Source organism: Bos taurus, chromosome 7 (assembly GCF_002263795.3).
Source record: "Bos taurus isolate L1 Dominette 01449 registration number 42190680 breed Hereford chromosome 7, ARS-UCD2.0, whole genome shotgun sequence".
NCBI lineage: Eukaryota > Metazoa > Chordata > Mammalia > Artiodactyla > Bovidae > Bos > Bos taurus.
Window position 1 is genome coordinate 38,708,672 of NC_037334.1, and position 17,020 is coordinate 38,725,691.

General features: G+C 37.9%; 1 protein-coding gene across 11 annotated transcripts in view; it reads left to right on the forward strand.

Moving 5' to 3' along the window:
* The window catches only part of NSD1 (nuclear receptor binding SET domain protein 1), a 153,508-nt gene that overhangs the window by 89,877 nt on the left and 46,611 nt on the right, over positions 1–17,020 (forward strand). For all 11 annotated transcript variants that reach the window (XM_059888707.1, XM_024995067.2, XM_024995070.2 and 8 more), the window contains 6 exons: positions 1,292–1,416; positions 3,885–4,155; positions 5,212–5,321; positions 12,788–12,863; positions 15,155–15,273; positions 16,210–16,353. In XM_059888707.1, the coding sequence (XP_059744690.1) occupies positions 1,292–1,416; positions 3,885–4,155; positions 5,212–5,321; positions 12,788–12,863; positions 15,155–15,273; positions 16,210–16,353 (845 nt within the window). The remainder of the gene's footprint in view (positions 1–1,291; positions 1,417–3,884; positions 4,156–5,211; positions 5,322–12,787; positions 12,864–15,154; positions 15,274–16,209; positions 16,354–17,020) is intronic.

Here is a 17,020-nt window from a genome sequence, read left to right on the forward strand (position 1 = left end):
CATGGACTGCAGCATGCCAGGCTTTGCTGTCCTTAACAATCTCCCCAAATTTGTGCAAATTCCTGTCCATTGAGTCAGTGATGCTGTCTAACTGTCTCATCCTCTGCAGTACGAAAAATAAAGTGATTACAACGTGTGAAGTATATTAAGACTAGGATAAAGTTTTATAGGGAAATTATAATAGATACTTGTTTCACTGTTAATTCAAAGAGAAATGGTATGGTACTTTGATATTTTGGTTATAAAACATGGCAAGAGCTATTTTTTTAAAGCAGGTACCCAGAATTCTATATCTTATCTTTTCTGTTGGGGTACATGCCATACATTTTAAAATGTTATATTGGCATACATTTAATGGTATATGGATAACTATTTTTTTGATGTTTCTAAAGTGAAACTCATCACAACTGTGATAGAAAGTACGTGTGAAATGCTTTTGAAATTCATGTTGTAGTACTGATTGGGTAAATATTCTATCTGGATATTCATCAAATATTCTGCATAATCCAGCGAGAAGTTGTTGTTTAGTCACTAAGTTGTGTGATTCTTTTGCAGCTCTATGGACTATAGCTCACCAGGCTCCTCTGTCCATGGGATTTCCCAGGCAAGAACACTGGAGTGGGTTGCCACTTCCTTCTCTAGGGGATCTTCCCAACCCAGGGATCAAACCCATGTCTCTTGCTTTGGCAGGCAGATTCTTTACCGTTGAACTACCTGGGAACCCCCTTAAGAGAGATGCTACGTGGTGTTCTTTGTGAACTTGCCTGATTTAGAATCTGTATTGTATTATTAGCTCTGTTGCTGTAGGACGCTGTGTGCTCTGCTGTGCCTAGTTGCTCAGTCATGTCTGACTCTCTGCGACCCCATGGACTGCGGCCTGGCAGGCTCCTCTGTCCCTGGGATTCTCCAGGCAAGCATGCTGGAGTGGGTGGGCATGCCCTCCTCCAGGGGGTCTTCCTGACCCAGGGATGAAACCCAGGTCTCCCGAATTGCAGGTGGATTCTTTACCATCTGAGTCACCAGGGAAGCTGCTATAGGACTAGTTTCAGTTTAATTTGCTTGAGATTAGGAGGGCTGTTTGTGGATAGAGCAACAAAGGTCTTCCTTCCTCCCAATTTTTGCATAAGATAAACCATAGCAAATCATTTTTACCCTCCTGGAGCTTAAATCATGGTGTTTTTTGTGAATTTCCTATTTCTCTTCCTTTGGGAATGCAGAGATGGTTATAATGAAAACATTGGGTTTCTCTCTAACTTTTTGTTTAATACTGAACTTGTGCCTCTTGTTTTAGCTGTGCGATCAGAGAAGAAACGCCTTAGGAAGCCAAGCAAGTGGCTTCTGGAATATACAGAAGAATATGATCAGATATTTGCTCCTAAGAAAAAACAAAAGAAGACACAGGAACAGGTGCACAAGGTATATTCCAACATTTCAACAATGTTTTATCAGTCCTTTTAGGATACTGCAATTTTGCCTTCAATATCATGTTTCATCTTAACGGGACAATAGTTTCGTTAACTGGAATCTTGTTTTGTAGTTTTTTATTTCCAGTTTCTGGTATAGTATTTAGCATATACAGAAAAGGTATAAATGATTCTACATACTATGTGTATATAGTGTGTGTATGTATATTTTCCCCTTTTGCTTTTGAAATGATTTTAATGATTTAGAAGTATTACTGTGATAAAATATTTAGTAAAAAATAATACAAATAATATAAAAATAATAGCTTGATCCTGATTCTGTCAACAAATGTTACAGTATCTATTTGCTTTATTTTTCACTTGAATTGCTTGAAACTCAAAATATTTTAAAGTAAATAGGAGATATTTTGCAGAGAAGGCAATGGCACCCCACTCCAGTACTCTTGCCTGGAAAATCCCATAGACAGAGGAACCTGGTAGGCTGCAGTCCATGGGGTCACGAAGAGTCGGACACGACTGAGTGACTTCACTTTCTCTTTTCACTTTCATGCATTGGAGAAGGAAATGGCAACCCACTCCAGTGTTCTTGCCTAGAGAATCCCAGGGACGGGGGAGCCTGGTGGGCTGCCGTCTATGGGGTCACACAGAGTCGGACACGACTGAAGTGACTTAGCAGCAGTAGCAGCAGAAGAGATATTTTGACTCTGTTTCCCTAGGTAATATGCACCTCTAAAAATCTAATGACAAATCCTTATTCAGATTTCTCCAGTTATTTCCTAACCTTTACATTTAATTTATCTGAAACAAGATCCAGTCCAGGGCTACACTTTATATCTTACTGTTGTATTTCTTAAATCACTTTAAATCCGGGACAGTCCCCGCTTTCATGACCCTATGTAAGTGATGAGAGTGACATATTAAGAGTATCTGCCTTCTCATTTTGCTTCTAGGTTCCCTGTTAAGTGGTGGTTTTAACTAATATTTTGATAGATTCAAGTTAAACATTTTGGCTAGATTACATCATAGCTGTTGCATGACATTGGAAAGTATTTAACCTCCACTAGCTCAAAATGGTGATTAACTGATGTCTGTGGTTTGAGTTATGCTTCACCTCTTTTGATCAAGCAGCACTACATGTATAATTAATTTGACTCCAACAGAATATCCTGTTTCCCATCAGCTATTTCCCTGATTTTTTAAATCAATTATAATTCCTTGTCTATATCAATAATTTTATTTGAGGTTATAAAATTGAAGACTTTCAGATTTTATTATTTCTTCTGCTTATATTATCTGGCAATCTCATTTTATAGTATAGAAATGGGTATGTTTCTTTCCCATTAATGTATCAGTTCAACGTTAGAAGTTTATTATTAGCTGCTTTTATTGATGACACATTAGGGAATCTTTTGGAGAAGGAAATGGCCAACCCACTCCAGTATCTTTGCCAGGAGAATTACATGGACAGGAGCCTGGCGGGCTACAGTCCATGGGGTCTCAAAGAGTCGGACACGGCAGAGAAACTAACACTTTCAGTTTAGGGAATCTTTTTTGTCTTTTTTTAGATCATCACTATGGCCTTAATGAATTTTTATAGCTTTAGTGTTTCTCAGTCTCTGTGATGTTGTATGATGTGCTTTGGAAACGAACCAAGATCATTCTGTCGTCCCTGAGATCATTTTGTCGTTTTTGTTGTATCTGTCAATGACGTTTTTACCCTTTAAAATTATAGTGAAATATATATATATAACATAAAATTGATCATTTTAACCTTTTTTCCTCCCAATTTTTGCCTATTTTTGTTCTTGGCTGTGCTGGCTCTTCTTTGCTGCACGTGGGCTTTCTCTAGTTGTGGCACGTAGTGGGTGCACTTCGTTGTGGTGCACAGACTCCTCATGGTGGTAGCTTGTCTCGTGCAGCGTAGGCTCTAGGCGTGCCAGCCTCAGTAGTGCAGTGTGCGGCCTCGAAAACACAGGCTCAGTAGTGTTGTCAGCGGGCTCAGTTGCTCTGTGTCATGTGGAATCTTCCCAGACCTGGGATTGAACCTGTGTCTCCTGCACTGGCAGATTCTTATCCAACTGTGCCACCGGGGAAGTCCCTGACCATTTTTTAAGTGTAAAATTCTGTGGCATTAAGTATGCCATCATTGTCTTTGGAACTTTTTCATGTTCCCAAACTGAAACTCAGTACCTGTTAAAATGTTTCCACTTCCCCCTTCCTTTAACCCCTGGCAACCACCATTCTATTTTTTTGTCCTGTGAATTTTCCTATTTACAGAATTCACCTCATACAATATTTGTCCTTTTGTGTCTGCTCATCTCAGTTAATGTTATGTCTTCAGGTTTCTCCCATTTGTAGCATGTGTCAGGATTTCATTCCTTTATAAGTGCATTATTCTTTTTAACCCTTAAACCACAACACTTTTGGCCTATGGATTGCCCGTTTATCTTTTGTTCTTAGGTAAGTTCCCGCTGTGAAGAGGAAAGCCTTTTAGCCCGATGTCGATCTAGTGCTCAGAACAAACAGGTGGATGAGAATTCTTTGATTTCAACCAAAGAAGAGCCTCCAGTTCTTGAAAGGGAGGCTCCATTTTTGGAAGGGCCCTTGGCTCAGTCAGAACTTGGAGGTGGACATGCTGAGTTGCCACAGCTGACCTTATCTGTACCTGTGGCTCCGGAAGTCTCTCCACGGCCTGCCCTTGAGTCTGAGGAATTGCTAGTTAAACCACCAGGTAAGATGGGGATGGGTCTCAGTATGTAAGTGGGTATACTTGGAGGACGCAGGAGATTTTAGTATATTTTGATGGAAAGCCAGTAGTGTATCTGTGTACAACAAACTATCCATTTTGATCTTGGGAAATTCTAATAGTATTGGCTAATGGATACAGCTACTGATCATAAATTGGTGGTGTACTGTCAGGAAGACATATTAAAAAAAAAAAAACTAGGCACCTTATACTGTTACTGCTCTTCATAATTGTTGATCAACCACAGTGTGAATCAGCACTCAGACTAGGATTCTGGGGAAGAGCACTGCATACTCGTTGAGTAAACACATAAAAATTATACTTCAGATACTGATTTTACCAATCTTTGTGTTACTTGGGAAGGTGTTTTTAATTTTATATATTTTTTAATACTGACTATTGAGTATTGTAGTCAGCCAAGGAAAATTCTGCATGTAACTTTCTTAAATTCCCAAGAATTGCTTGTGATGTTATTCTTTAGAAAGGTGTCCAGTTGTGCAGAATCAAATAAGACAGAATCAAAAAGAATAATAAAGATGGTCAGCAGTTCATTCCCCATTATGCGCCAAACTGTTATTTGGCTGTTTTATATAATTCTTAAGAGCAGTCCTATATAGTAAATAAGTGTCTCTGCTTATTTAGGAACAGAACAAAAGTTCTACTTTTGGTCCATTTATGCCCAGAATTCTGGCTCTGTTGAATTCACTTCTCTTTTTTTTTTTTTTTAAACCACCAGTTGATTACTCTAAAGGCAGTTCTGCCCTTTCGATTTCTCCCTTAGTTCATTTGTGTATATACACACACATTGACATAAGAACAGCCTCACATTAGTTTGTGTCTATATTCAGAACTATTTTCTTATTTTGTTTTACATTAACTAGTATTTTAGAATAAATAAATTTTTACCCTGTCTCTTCCCAGAATATCATGAGAAAAACAAAAAAATAGGATGACTAATTTTTGCATGATATATAGGTTTTTTAAGAAATCAGCTTGTGCCCAGTTTCTAAATCATCTAATGAAAAGATACATGCATTTCAGGAAATTATGAAAGTAAGCGTCAGAGAAAACCAACTAAGAAACTTCTTGAATCCAATGATTTAGACCCTGGATTTATGCCCAAGAAAGGGGATCTTGGCCTTACTAAAAAGGTATGTTAATTTTAGTCAATTCTAAAATAGGGTTGCATCCAGGAAATAGGGGATTTTAAAAACAAATCTTTTAGTAATACCTATAACATCAATGCACATGTACATAGAAATTCTAGAATGTCAGAATATATATGGTTGATCTGAGTGATTCTACATTAAAAGACCATTTTGCATTTGCATGGACATATGTACCTGTTGGTTTTAGATTTTCTTTTCAAGTGAAAATGAAAAAAGCCTTTACAATTGAGTAAAGTTTGCATTTGTTGTAATCTCTCTTCTGGGCTCAAAACCTCTTACCTGATTTCTACTTCACTTCTGTCTCTACAAGCCACTGTAAGTTAATGCCATTGCATTCACTGTCTGTGTAATACCTCAGAGAAGACCCTGTTCAACTATATTCCAGGCAGAAACATTTCATCTTCAGTTTTGTGAACTTGGTTCCCATTAGCCAAGAAGGCATAATTCTATAGTAGTTAGAAATAGAAAATTATTTTCTAATTCTATAATGGATGATAACTGGATATTGATTTCTTAGGATATATCCTGTTCTTTTTGTATTTGAGGAAAAAGTATATGTTAAAGTTTCAGTTGTAGGATGCACAGATTTCCTGTTTTTAAATATATATATATATTTATTTGGTTGCATTTGGTCTTACAATAGTTATGGCACACAGGATCTTTCATTATGGTGGACAGACACTCTAGTGTTTGCACTTGGGCTCAGTGCTTATGGCGTCCATTGCTCTGTGGCATGTAGGATCTTAGTTCTCTGACCAGAAATCGAACTTGCATCCCCTGCACTGCAAGGAGATTCTTAACCACTGGACCACCAGGGAAACCGCCAGATTTCCTGTTTTTAGAAATTCTTTTTCCTTAAAGAAAAAATGTAAGATTGTAATCAAGTCATAAATAAATTGAGTTTCTGGAATTCTTTTCTTAGCCCTGGCAAACTTCTAATCTTTAATCCTATATTAAGTCCCCTTGTTTTTGTTAGTCACCCACCAGTAAATGTAAAGTTTATTTGTATTTTTATTAATATATTATTTTTAAAAGTCATTTTATGTACTTTAGTTTTTCTTCTCAAAGCAATCTTATGTGACATGGACTTTTCAGTTTTTCTTAGGTTCATCTCCTGCCCTCTGCATTTTCTCTGCAGTTTGTGCAACCTTCAGTGACAATATGTCTCCAACTCACTACCTCTTGTTGTTCCTTATACTCTAGTAAGGCTGAGAACATCTCCTGCAGTGCTTTCTCTCCTGACTTGTATTATTCAAATCATAGCCACTTTGCAAGATTGTTGGAAAAGGGCCAGGGAAACTGGGATTTAGTTGAGCATGGAAGTGACTTTTGCAGTCAGATGATAGATTTAATAGGTGAGTCATGGGAGGCCTGTTGTCTTACTGCTAGAAGTGTGGCACTGCAAATATCAAAAGCAAGTAAGAATTCAGGCGAGTTAAGTGAATGATCCCCTCCTCCCATTTTGTGCTAAGCTGCTTCAGTCATGTCCAACTCTGTGTGACCCTGTGCAGTGCAGCCTACCAGGTTCCTCTGTCCATGGGATTCTCCAAGCAGGAATACTGGAGTGGGTTACCATTTCCTTCTCCAGGGGGTTGGTCTTCCCGACCCAGGGATTGAACCTGTGTCTCTTACATCTCCTGCCTTGACAGGCAGGTTCTTTACCACTGCTGCCATCTGGGAAGCTCCACGGAGCTATATTTGACATACCTAAGTTAATGATTTGAAGAAATAAGATGAAATTCGAATCCTCAGTTTTGAGGTTTTGAGACTGTGTTACTTAAAAAATAGTGTTAATTTGTTGTATAATAACTGTAAATGGAGACCTTTAAAATTGTATTTTAAAAAAGTTAATCTGTGTAACCTTGCTCTGTCCAAAGTAGGTTTCTAATCTGAAATTTAAGAGGATAAAAAGCATGATTTAGTTGGAACTTCCTTGGCTGTCCAGTGGTTAAAAGAGTCCTCACTTCTACTTCAGGGGGCAGAAAACACATGGTTTAGTTGATGTGTGTGTGTGTGTGCTCACTTGCTCAGTTGTGTCCTTCTCTTTGTGATCCTATGGACTGTAGCCTGCCAGGCTCTTCTGTTCATTGGATTTCCCAGGCAAGAATACTGGAGTGGGTTGCCATTTTCTACTCCAGGGGATCTTCCTGACCCAAGGATCAAACCAGTGTTCTTCTGCATTTCCTGGTGGAACCTTTTTCCACTGTTCCACCTTGGATGCTGATATAGTTAATACACTTAATTTTAATAAGCGAATGTGTCCCAGAACTCTTGAGATTTAATTTACACCAATAAAATTCACAGATCTTAATTGTTTGATGTCAGTTGATAGACAGTTGAATATACCATGTAAGTACCAGCCAAACTAAGTATGCTATATAAATCCACTACCCCCAGAAGTTCTCTTGTGCCCCCTTTCATTAATTATCCATTCTCGTCTCTTCGAGAGGCAAAACTTTCTAACTTCTGTTACCATAGGTTAGTTTTGCTTGTTCTTAAAGTTTTGGTTGCGCTGGGTCGTCATTGCTGCAGGTGGGCTTTCTCTGGTTGTGGTGTGCAGGCCTCTTGTGATGGCTTCTCTTGTTGCAGAATATGGGCTCTCTAATGCATGGACTTCCATAGTTGCAGATTACAGCCTCAATAGTTGTCGCAAATGGGCCTCGTTGCCTCGTGGTCTGTGGAATCTTTCTGGAGTAGGGATCGAACTTGTGTCCCCTGCATTAGCAGGCAGATTCTTAACCCCCAGACCATCAGGGAAATCCAGTTTTGCTTGTTCTTAAATGTCATATATTTTGTTTTGTTTTTGTTAGCTGGCTACTTTTATTCAACACACTTATTTGAGATCCATCCACAAAGTTGCTATTTCAGTAGTTCATTTCCTTTTATTGCTGGGTAGTAGTTCAAGTACAGTTTGCTTGTCGTTTTTCCTGTTGAGGCACATTTGTGTTTTCATTTTGGGGCTATTAATCATAAGGCTGATATGAATATACTCAGAATCTTTTTGTATACACATATTTTCATTTTCCTTGGTGTTGTAAATACTTACGGTTGGGAATGCTGGCCCATAAATGTTTTCCTTTTAAAGAAAATGCCAAACACTTCTCCAAAGTGCTTGTTCAACTTCACATTCCCACCAGCGGTATATCAAAGTTCTGATTGCTCCACATCTTTAACAGCGTTTTGTTTACTGGTCTTTTTAAAGTTTAGCCATTGTAGTGGATATGAAATGATACCTAATTATGGTTTTAATTTGTATTCTCTAGTGACTAATGATTTTGAGCCCCTTATTATGTGCTTACTGTCCATAACAACTATTCAAGCACACATATTTTTGGTTGGGCTGTTCAGCTTTTTTATAGTTGCCTTTTTAGAAGTACATTTTGTATTTGGAATATGAGTCTGTTGTCAGGTATATATACTGTAAATATTTTTTCCCAGTCTGATGGTTGCCTGTTCATTTTTAAGTTGTATCTTTCATGAAAAGGAATTTTTAAAGTTTTTTTTTATGATTTATATTTTGTGTTTATTTTAAGAAATCTTTGCTTACCACATCAACACAAAGATGTACTTGTTATGATTTCTTTAGGGATTTTATGATTTTGATTTTATGTGTAGATCTTCATTTTTTAAAAAAAATAATTGATTAATGACTTTATTCAATAGATTTCTGTGAAGAGTGAAGAATAAGGGATAATACTTGTATTAATTTGGCTGCCATGACAAAGCAACACAGGCCAGGCGGCTTACACAACATTAATTTTTGCACAACTCTGGAGGCCAGAGTCTGGGATCAAGGTTTCAGCAGAATTCCTTTCTTCTAAGGTCTCTCTCCGTAGCTTGTAGACGTCCGTCTTCCTCCCTGGGGGCATCACGTGGTTTCCCCTTTGTGTGTCTATGTTCTAAGCTCTTCTTATGAGGACACTAGTCCTTTCCTGCTCAGTAGAGCAGCAAGGGTATGAACAGTGAGAAATGAAGGAGAGTCTGGGGGAGTGAAGTCCATTGTTACCGTAGGGTCCCAGGCTGACCCTCATGTAGGTTATTGGAACCAGGACCCAGGCACCCAGAGAGCTGGGAGGAGGGGGCCTGGAGCAACTCATTTCCTGTCACCGTGTTCCCCCACAGGTCCCTGCTGGGCAGCATCCACTTCCTGCCCCTGGTCTTCCTGAAGGTACCCCTGCTCCTGGGCATGCTTGGTGTTGTCCTCTGGGTCAACAGGCCTCTGAGGAGATCTGGGGGAAGTCCCAGGAAAATTGGTAGCCCCCATGCTCTTCAATGTCTTGTCCAGAGAGAAAGACCGATAAAAGTTAGAGGTTCCATTGTAGTAGGACTTCAGTCTTGCCCAGTTCCAAGGAAGGCAGAGCGGGTGCCATCAATAATCAAAATGGGAAACAGTCTTTTTTTCTTTTTCTTTTTTTAGTTTTATTTATTTATTTATTTATTTACTTTACAATATTGCGTTGGTTTTGCCGTACATTGACATGAATCCGCCGGGACACGGTCTTTTTCAAATTCTTCTACCTGGGTTGAGCATGTCCTGCTCTGAGAGGCTAAGACAGTCATCTTTTTCTGATGTCATACACTCATTCCTTCACTCACTCATACTCATACACATGGTCTCAGGGGAAGGTTCGGGGATTCATCTCTGTAGTTTGAATAAGAATGAAGGGGATCCTGGGACCTCCATTGACCAGCAACATGATGCCTGGAAGAAGAGTCCTTATCTGGGTCAGTGGTCACTTTAACTCAGACCCCAGGGTCCACTTTGATTCTCTCAGCCCCACACCAGTAAGTGTCTGCATTGTTTTGCCTGAGCTCCTGCAGGTGTATTGAGAAGCCGGAGCTAGTGTGTTGAATGAAAACTGCAGATTATAGAATGAAACAGTGCCATTTGCAGCAGCATGCTTGGACCTAGAGATGATGATACTAAGTGAAGTAAACAAGAGAAAGACAAATATCATATGGTATCACTTACATGTGCAATCTAAAAAAAAATGATACAAATGAACATATAAAAAACAGACGCAGAGACAAAGAAAATAAACTTATAGTTACCAAGGGGGAAAGGAGAGGGAGGAATAAATTAGGAGTTTGCGATTAACATATACACACTACCATATATAAAATAGATAGCCAACAAAGACCTACTGTATAGCACAGGGAACTCAACTCAATATTTTGTATTACTAATAACCTATAAGGGAAAAGATTCTGAAAAAAGTTATGTGTTGTATACAACTGAATCACTTTGCTATATACCTGAAATTAATACAACATTTGTAAATCAACTATACTTCAATTAAAAAATTAATTAAAAAAAGAGTTTGAAAACCCCAAAATAAAAAAAGAATATGCAGATGATGACCCGTTGAATGAGGAGGTACAAGCCACTCACATCCAAAAATCCCACTTGGGAAGTGAAGCCCATGAGGTCATTTTGTTTGAAGCTGTTGTTGTTTAGTCCTTAAGTCATGTCCAGCTCTTTGCAACACCATGGACTGTAGCCCACCAGGCTCCTCTCGTCTTTGGATTTCCCAGGCAGGAATACTGGAGTGGGTTGCCATTTCTTTCTCCAGGGTAGATCTTCATTTTTTGAGATGGAGTTTTGAAGTGCATATCCAATTGTTTTAGTACCATTAGTTAAAAACCTCTATTGCTATCCAATTATTTTTCATATTTTTGGTTTCTTTAAGCATTAAATATAATTAATGACCCTGTCACTGTTGAATTTTTAGTTTTTTGGTAGGGAGATAGGAATCAGGTTTGGTGTTAGAACAAGTGAAAATTAGAATTGTTGGTGATGGTTAGACCCAGACTCTGGAGAAAAGTGACCTCTAAGTCAATTCTACTGTCTGACCTAGTCAACTTCACAGTTAAATTCCTGGCTACTCCAAACTGTATTTTGAAACCATCAGGTTGAAACCATGATTCAGCTCAATCTTGGGACTACGTCATGGCTTAACAGTCAGGCCACATCTTTCCTATAAATGGATCAGTCGGTGGCTCAGAGAAAGAGGTAGTCTATTGTGGTATTGGTACCTTAAGAGTGCACTGACTTAATACATATCCATACCAGGCTACACATAAAATAAATGGAATCTTTCATGTACTCTCTAAGGCACTTACAGAGTTCTGTGGTCTTTTTTATTACAAGCAGAGCAAATGGATTTTTATTCACATAGTGTGATTTGTGTGTATGTACCTTGTTATTTATATTTTAACTTAACAAAGTTGTTGATATCAGACATGAGAATATTTTCTGTATTGTTCTCTGACTATAGTTTTGGGAACATTCTGATTTTTTTTTGTACCACAACTTTTGGGTTAGTGTTAAAAAACGAAGTATAAATCAATTATCAAAGTAATATAAATGGTAATTTTCTTTAAATTATGTAATCTCTTTTATGTGTTTCTCTATTGGTGTTTTATTCCTTTTAACTAGATAACTAACATTAGCTCTTTGATTTTATTTGACTTTATAAGACTGATTTACACTGAACATGACGAAAGTTATATTCTTATAGTTTATTAATGTATATAAGAAGCGTTCAGAAATTCACAGCTGCATTTTATGTTGTTTTGACCTCAAACTCTGGGAACTTCATAGCAAGAATAACGTCTGTTAAATTTGCTTTTGTGGCCACTAAATTTTTACAGTCATGATGAAGAACATTATTCTTGTAGGAGAAGACATTTTCTTGGAATAGAACTAATTGATACAGGCATTAGTAGTAGGGGAATAAAATGCATAGTAAATTATTCTTGATGTTTAAGGTTGGCTTTTTTTTTTTTTTTTGGCCATGCTGCATGGCTTGCGGAATCCTATTAATAGTTCCCCAACCAGGGACCCTTGGCAGTGAAAGCATGGAGTCCCAACCACTAGACTGCCAGGGAATTCACAATATTTTAAGTGTTTTGTTTTTAGTTTCTGTGTTGTTTTAATTTATATTTCTTAATGTACAGCAACTTGAATTAGAAGGACTTTCCATGATACAAACTTTATGTTTAGATTTCACCAAGTAAATAAGTCTGTAAAATCCAGTGGCCGTAAGTATAATATTAGGAAGGTAGATTTTTAAAAACAGGGTGGCGTGGAATAGAATTGAGCTGGTGGGTATATGAGTACATACTTTTTCACTCCCACTTCAATTAGAACAGTGTTCTGCATATGCTCTAAACACTGGAAATCTCTGAGTACACCAGTGTCCTGTGTGTGTGTCCCGCCCAGCCAGTGCCTGTCTGCCCCATGTGATGTTCCTGAGTTTTAGAGCATTTAAAAAATCTGATGCTTTTACTCACAAAGTTTCTTTATTATTGTACTGTTCCTTTAATTGTCCAAAATACCTAAGATTCTATATCTATGTCAATAGGCAGTCCCACTTTTGGCACATAATGTAAAGGATTTAATTTCTACTCCTGTGTAAAACATGATGCACTTTACTTATTTACAGTGTTATGAAGCTGGTCACTTGGAGAATGACATTAATGAATCATGTGCTGCACCTCGTTCTAAAGAGTTTGGTGGAGGTGAGTATCTTGAGATTTAAAAAGTGTATTACAGAAATAACTGTGAAGTTGGCTAATGAGAACAGTGAGATTGCAAGTTCTAAGACTTGTTTGCTCAATATGTGCTTCAAATAACACTAGGAAATTGTATGCATTTCCATCTTTATGTTGAAATTAGTTAAATGTTATTAGAATTATATTAGCGTTAAGGAAATGTTAGGAATAGCAGAGAAAAATCAGTTCCTGTTCTTACTAGATAATTCTCTATACTGCATCATTCATTACTTTCTTGGCTTTGATTCAGTTCTTATTTCTGTAGAATAGAAATAGAGAATTTGAGTTAAGGGGAAATTGCAAATCATCTTAAGTCTTTTATAGTCTTATATTCTTTTATCACACCCGTGACCTTGGTCAGAGAAGAGTTTAAACATTTGAGCCTAGTCTATTATAGTTGCATCCTAAGGCCTTGGGAATCTTCTGGATTAAATTTAAATCTGTTTCCTGGAACTTCTGTTTGGTCACCTTGTTTCTGCCCACAGGAAGAATTGACAGTGCTTCATTCAATAACAGATGAAATAATAATAGTTATAGTATCTACCAGGTTCTTTGCTTAAGGACTGTTATCATTAATCAGTCTAAAGCATTACAAGAATTGGGATATTATCTATATTATCCCTATTTGTAGAAGAAACATGAAGATGAAAGAGGCTGGCAGAGTTGGGATATTCAAATCTGACCAAAGTTATTGCCACACTACTGTCTCGTTATCCACTCTGTATTTTCTTTTTTCTCCATTCGAATTCTTTCTACCCCTTTGATCATGTTGTCTGCCAGTGCCATGTATTAATGTGTCATCCCTGAAATATTAGCCTATATTTGAGCACAGTACATCAGATATGGTCTATCAGCAAAAGGTATTATGGGGAGATTGTATTTTTTGTGGTCTTCAGTGTACACTTCTGTAAATGTGATCTGTGATTATTAAGTTTTTCAGCAAGTAATTTTAGCAGTATATTAACTTATTTTAACCCTGTATGCAGCTATAATATAGGGTGGTGAATTTGTTTTTTTGATTTAAAACAAAAAGTACCTTCAAAATGATATCTGCTCTTTCCATATACACTTGTACTTCAGCTTTTTGTAAAATCTACTGCCCGTACGTAATCCTTTGTAAGTTTCATCTAAGTGTTTTCATTGTGAGAAATTTGAACCTTTATTCTGCTACCATACTGACTCTTCCTTTTTAGTCTAGTCTGACAGCTACTTTGATAGCAGAGCTTCTCCATCTCGATCAGGCAGTTCAAGAAGAGAACCCTAAAGCAGTCTTCCAAAGTCCAACCTTCACATTGGTATCTAGCCTAAATATCCAGGAACATTTTACAAAATACCTCTTTAGAGTCCTCCTAATGTTTCTATAACAGAAAGTTGAAATATGTAGAATATAAATTGAAGGAGAGTCTAGACCATTTTCTAAATATGTCAGACTAGGCATTTATTTTACCCTGTTGGATGGTCGAGGTTATAATACCACTGCATGAATATATCCTTTTGGCTGATAGATGTATTGGTTGGGGTAGGGAGGTGTTCTTCTCTCCTCCTGTAAGCCACATCTTATGTATTTCAATTTTTTATCTTAATCCTTAACTCAGAGAGTGATATACTTTATTGTCTTTAATCTTCGAGGCCTGGTTTTAGTTATCTTTACCTGACTACTAAATGCATTTCCTCCCTATCTGAATGATATTAAAGTCCTTTCTGGAATTAGAAAGTCTTTCATATCAATCATATAAAATGAAATTGCTTTAATAATCTATACATTTACTGTTTAATCTGTATGAAACAGAACATATATATACACCCATACATACATACTTCCCTGTACCTCAGATGCTAAAGCGTCTGCCTACAATGTGGGAGACCCAGGTTCGATCCCTGGGTCAGGAAGATCCTCTGGAGAAGGAAATGGCAACCCACTCCAGTATTCTTGCCTGGAAAATCCAATGGATGGGGAACCTGGTAGGCTACAGTCCATGGGGTCGCAAAGAGTCAGACACGACTGAGCGACTTCACTTCATACATACATATATATGTATGTGTATAGCCATTTCCCCAGCTACATATATACTAATGGGTAAGTCTCTTTTTTTTTTCTCTTCCCCTGTTTTCCTCATCTACAAAGTCAGAGAATTAAAATTAAGGTTGGTTTTCACTCTTGACATTCCATAATTCTAGGAGATATCTTTAGTCGAGATTAGAAGTTCTTAGACATGTACATTATCAGCCATCAGGTAACACCTGTTGTCCTATCCTAGGCACCACCAAGCTGTTTGATAAACCAAGGAAGCGAAAACGACAGAGGCATGCTACAGCCAAGTTGCATTGTAAAAAAGTGAAAAATGACATCTCATCAAAAGAAACTCCAAACTCTGAGGTATTACTCAGTTCTTCATCTTTTGACCTTCCATAGTGAAGCTTCTTTTCACAGTAGAGTCCACACCCCTCTTTCCCTTGAGTTTACCTGAAAATAGTATTCTGTTGTTAGTAGTGATAAGGAATACTGGAGAAAAGGAGAACCTGATTCTAGTAGAAGTAAGTCAAAACACATATGGTACCTGTGGGCATGACCTTTTTAAAAGATCACACCTCATGCTCTAAATGTCAGATGAAATACATAATTTGTTTCATCATGAAGTAAAATTGTTCTAAAACCAGAGAGCACCAATACCAAGAAAATACATGATCCAAATGAACTTGGATATTGCCCTTTAAACGTTGAGACTGCTACAATTAAGGGAAAAACTCATTTGCTTATATATTGAAACTGCCAACTACTTAATTTAGAGTAATGTTTGTAAACGGTGACTTTTAGGAAACAGAAGTTTAAAGCCATTTCCTTACAGAGCATCACTGAAGTCATTGATGCTATCCCTCACTTTCCAATTCAGGTTAAGAGAGAATTAGAACAAGTCAGGTCAGCATCACACATGGTGCAGAGCATTTCTTTCCAGGACAATATGAATAGAATGCCCAAGGGGGGCATTATTTAGGAAATACTGATCTTGGAAGGACAAATAAGTAATCAAATAAACTTAAGAATGTTTTCTCTCCCTTAGTGAAACCTTAAAATGGAACAGCTCAAAAAGTTCCAGTGGAACAGCCTCAGAGCAGTTAGTGGCAGGGCATGAGGCGCCCACTACCCGCCCAATCACAGCAGGGTTAGAACTAACATTGCATGCAGTCCGCCCGCGTGATTGGCTGAACATCTGTAAGTGCTTAATGGATAGACAAATAGCAGCCCAGAGGGAGGGGGTCAGATGGCGGAGACATCAATAATACAGATGTGGGATGTTATTTTTTTCTCTGCAAGGGAGAACTGATGACACACAGGACAGCTGCAAGCCCCAAGGAGACTGTTGAGGAGGGTGTAGAAAACGACCATGGAATGCCTGCATCTAAAAAGCTGCAGGGGGAACGAGGAGGTGGAGCCGCACTCAAGGAGAATGTCTGTCAGGTAGAGAATGTTTGCCAACTTGCATTTTGATTGCATGCTTATCTTTTAAGAGAAATCGTTGTCTCCCATCTCTTGATGACTTAGTCATGGTTAGAATAAAAATTTTCTGCGATGATTCCAGTGGAATTACTTATCTTCTTTAAGGCTTTAACTCTGCTCTCTCCCCACAAAAAGAGAAGTAAAATAGTGTTGTCCCTGGGTAGATAACATAAAGTTAGATCTGAGGTGGCAGAGACTCTGTGGTTGCTCAGCCAGGGGTAATTTTGCTGCACTCATGGTGTAAGAATCTTTGGGTTTCTAGGGAATTTTTCAAGGAGAATTGTCACTTTGAGATCTTCTTGGTCTGTTTTGTTTTGTTTGCGTAAGGAGTTATTACTACTTTAGCGAACCTACAGTTTGTATTTCTGTTTAATAAGCATACAGTGTTTTTGTTATATGTTAAGTGTTTTTACATTCACTTTTTGAATACTGCATCATTTAGGTATCATAACAATCTCATAAGATTTTGTTATCGTCATTTTTGTTGTTCAGTTGCCACGCCATCTCCGACTATTTCCAACCCCATCAACTGTAGCATACAGACTGCAGTATCCTTCACTGTCTCCCAGAGTTTGCTCAAATTCATGTCCATTGAGTCAGTGATGCCATCCAACCATCTCTTCCTCTG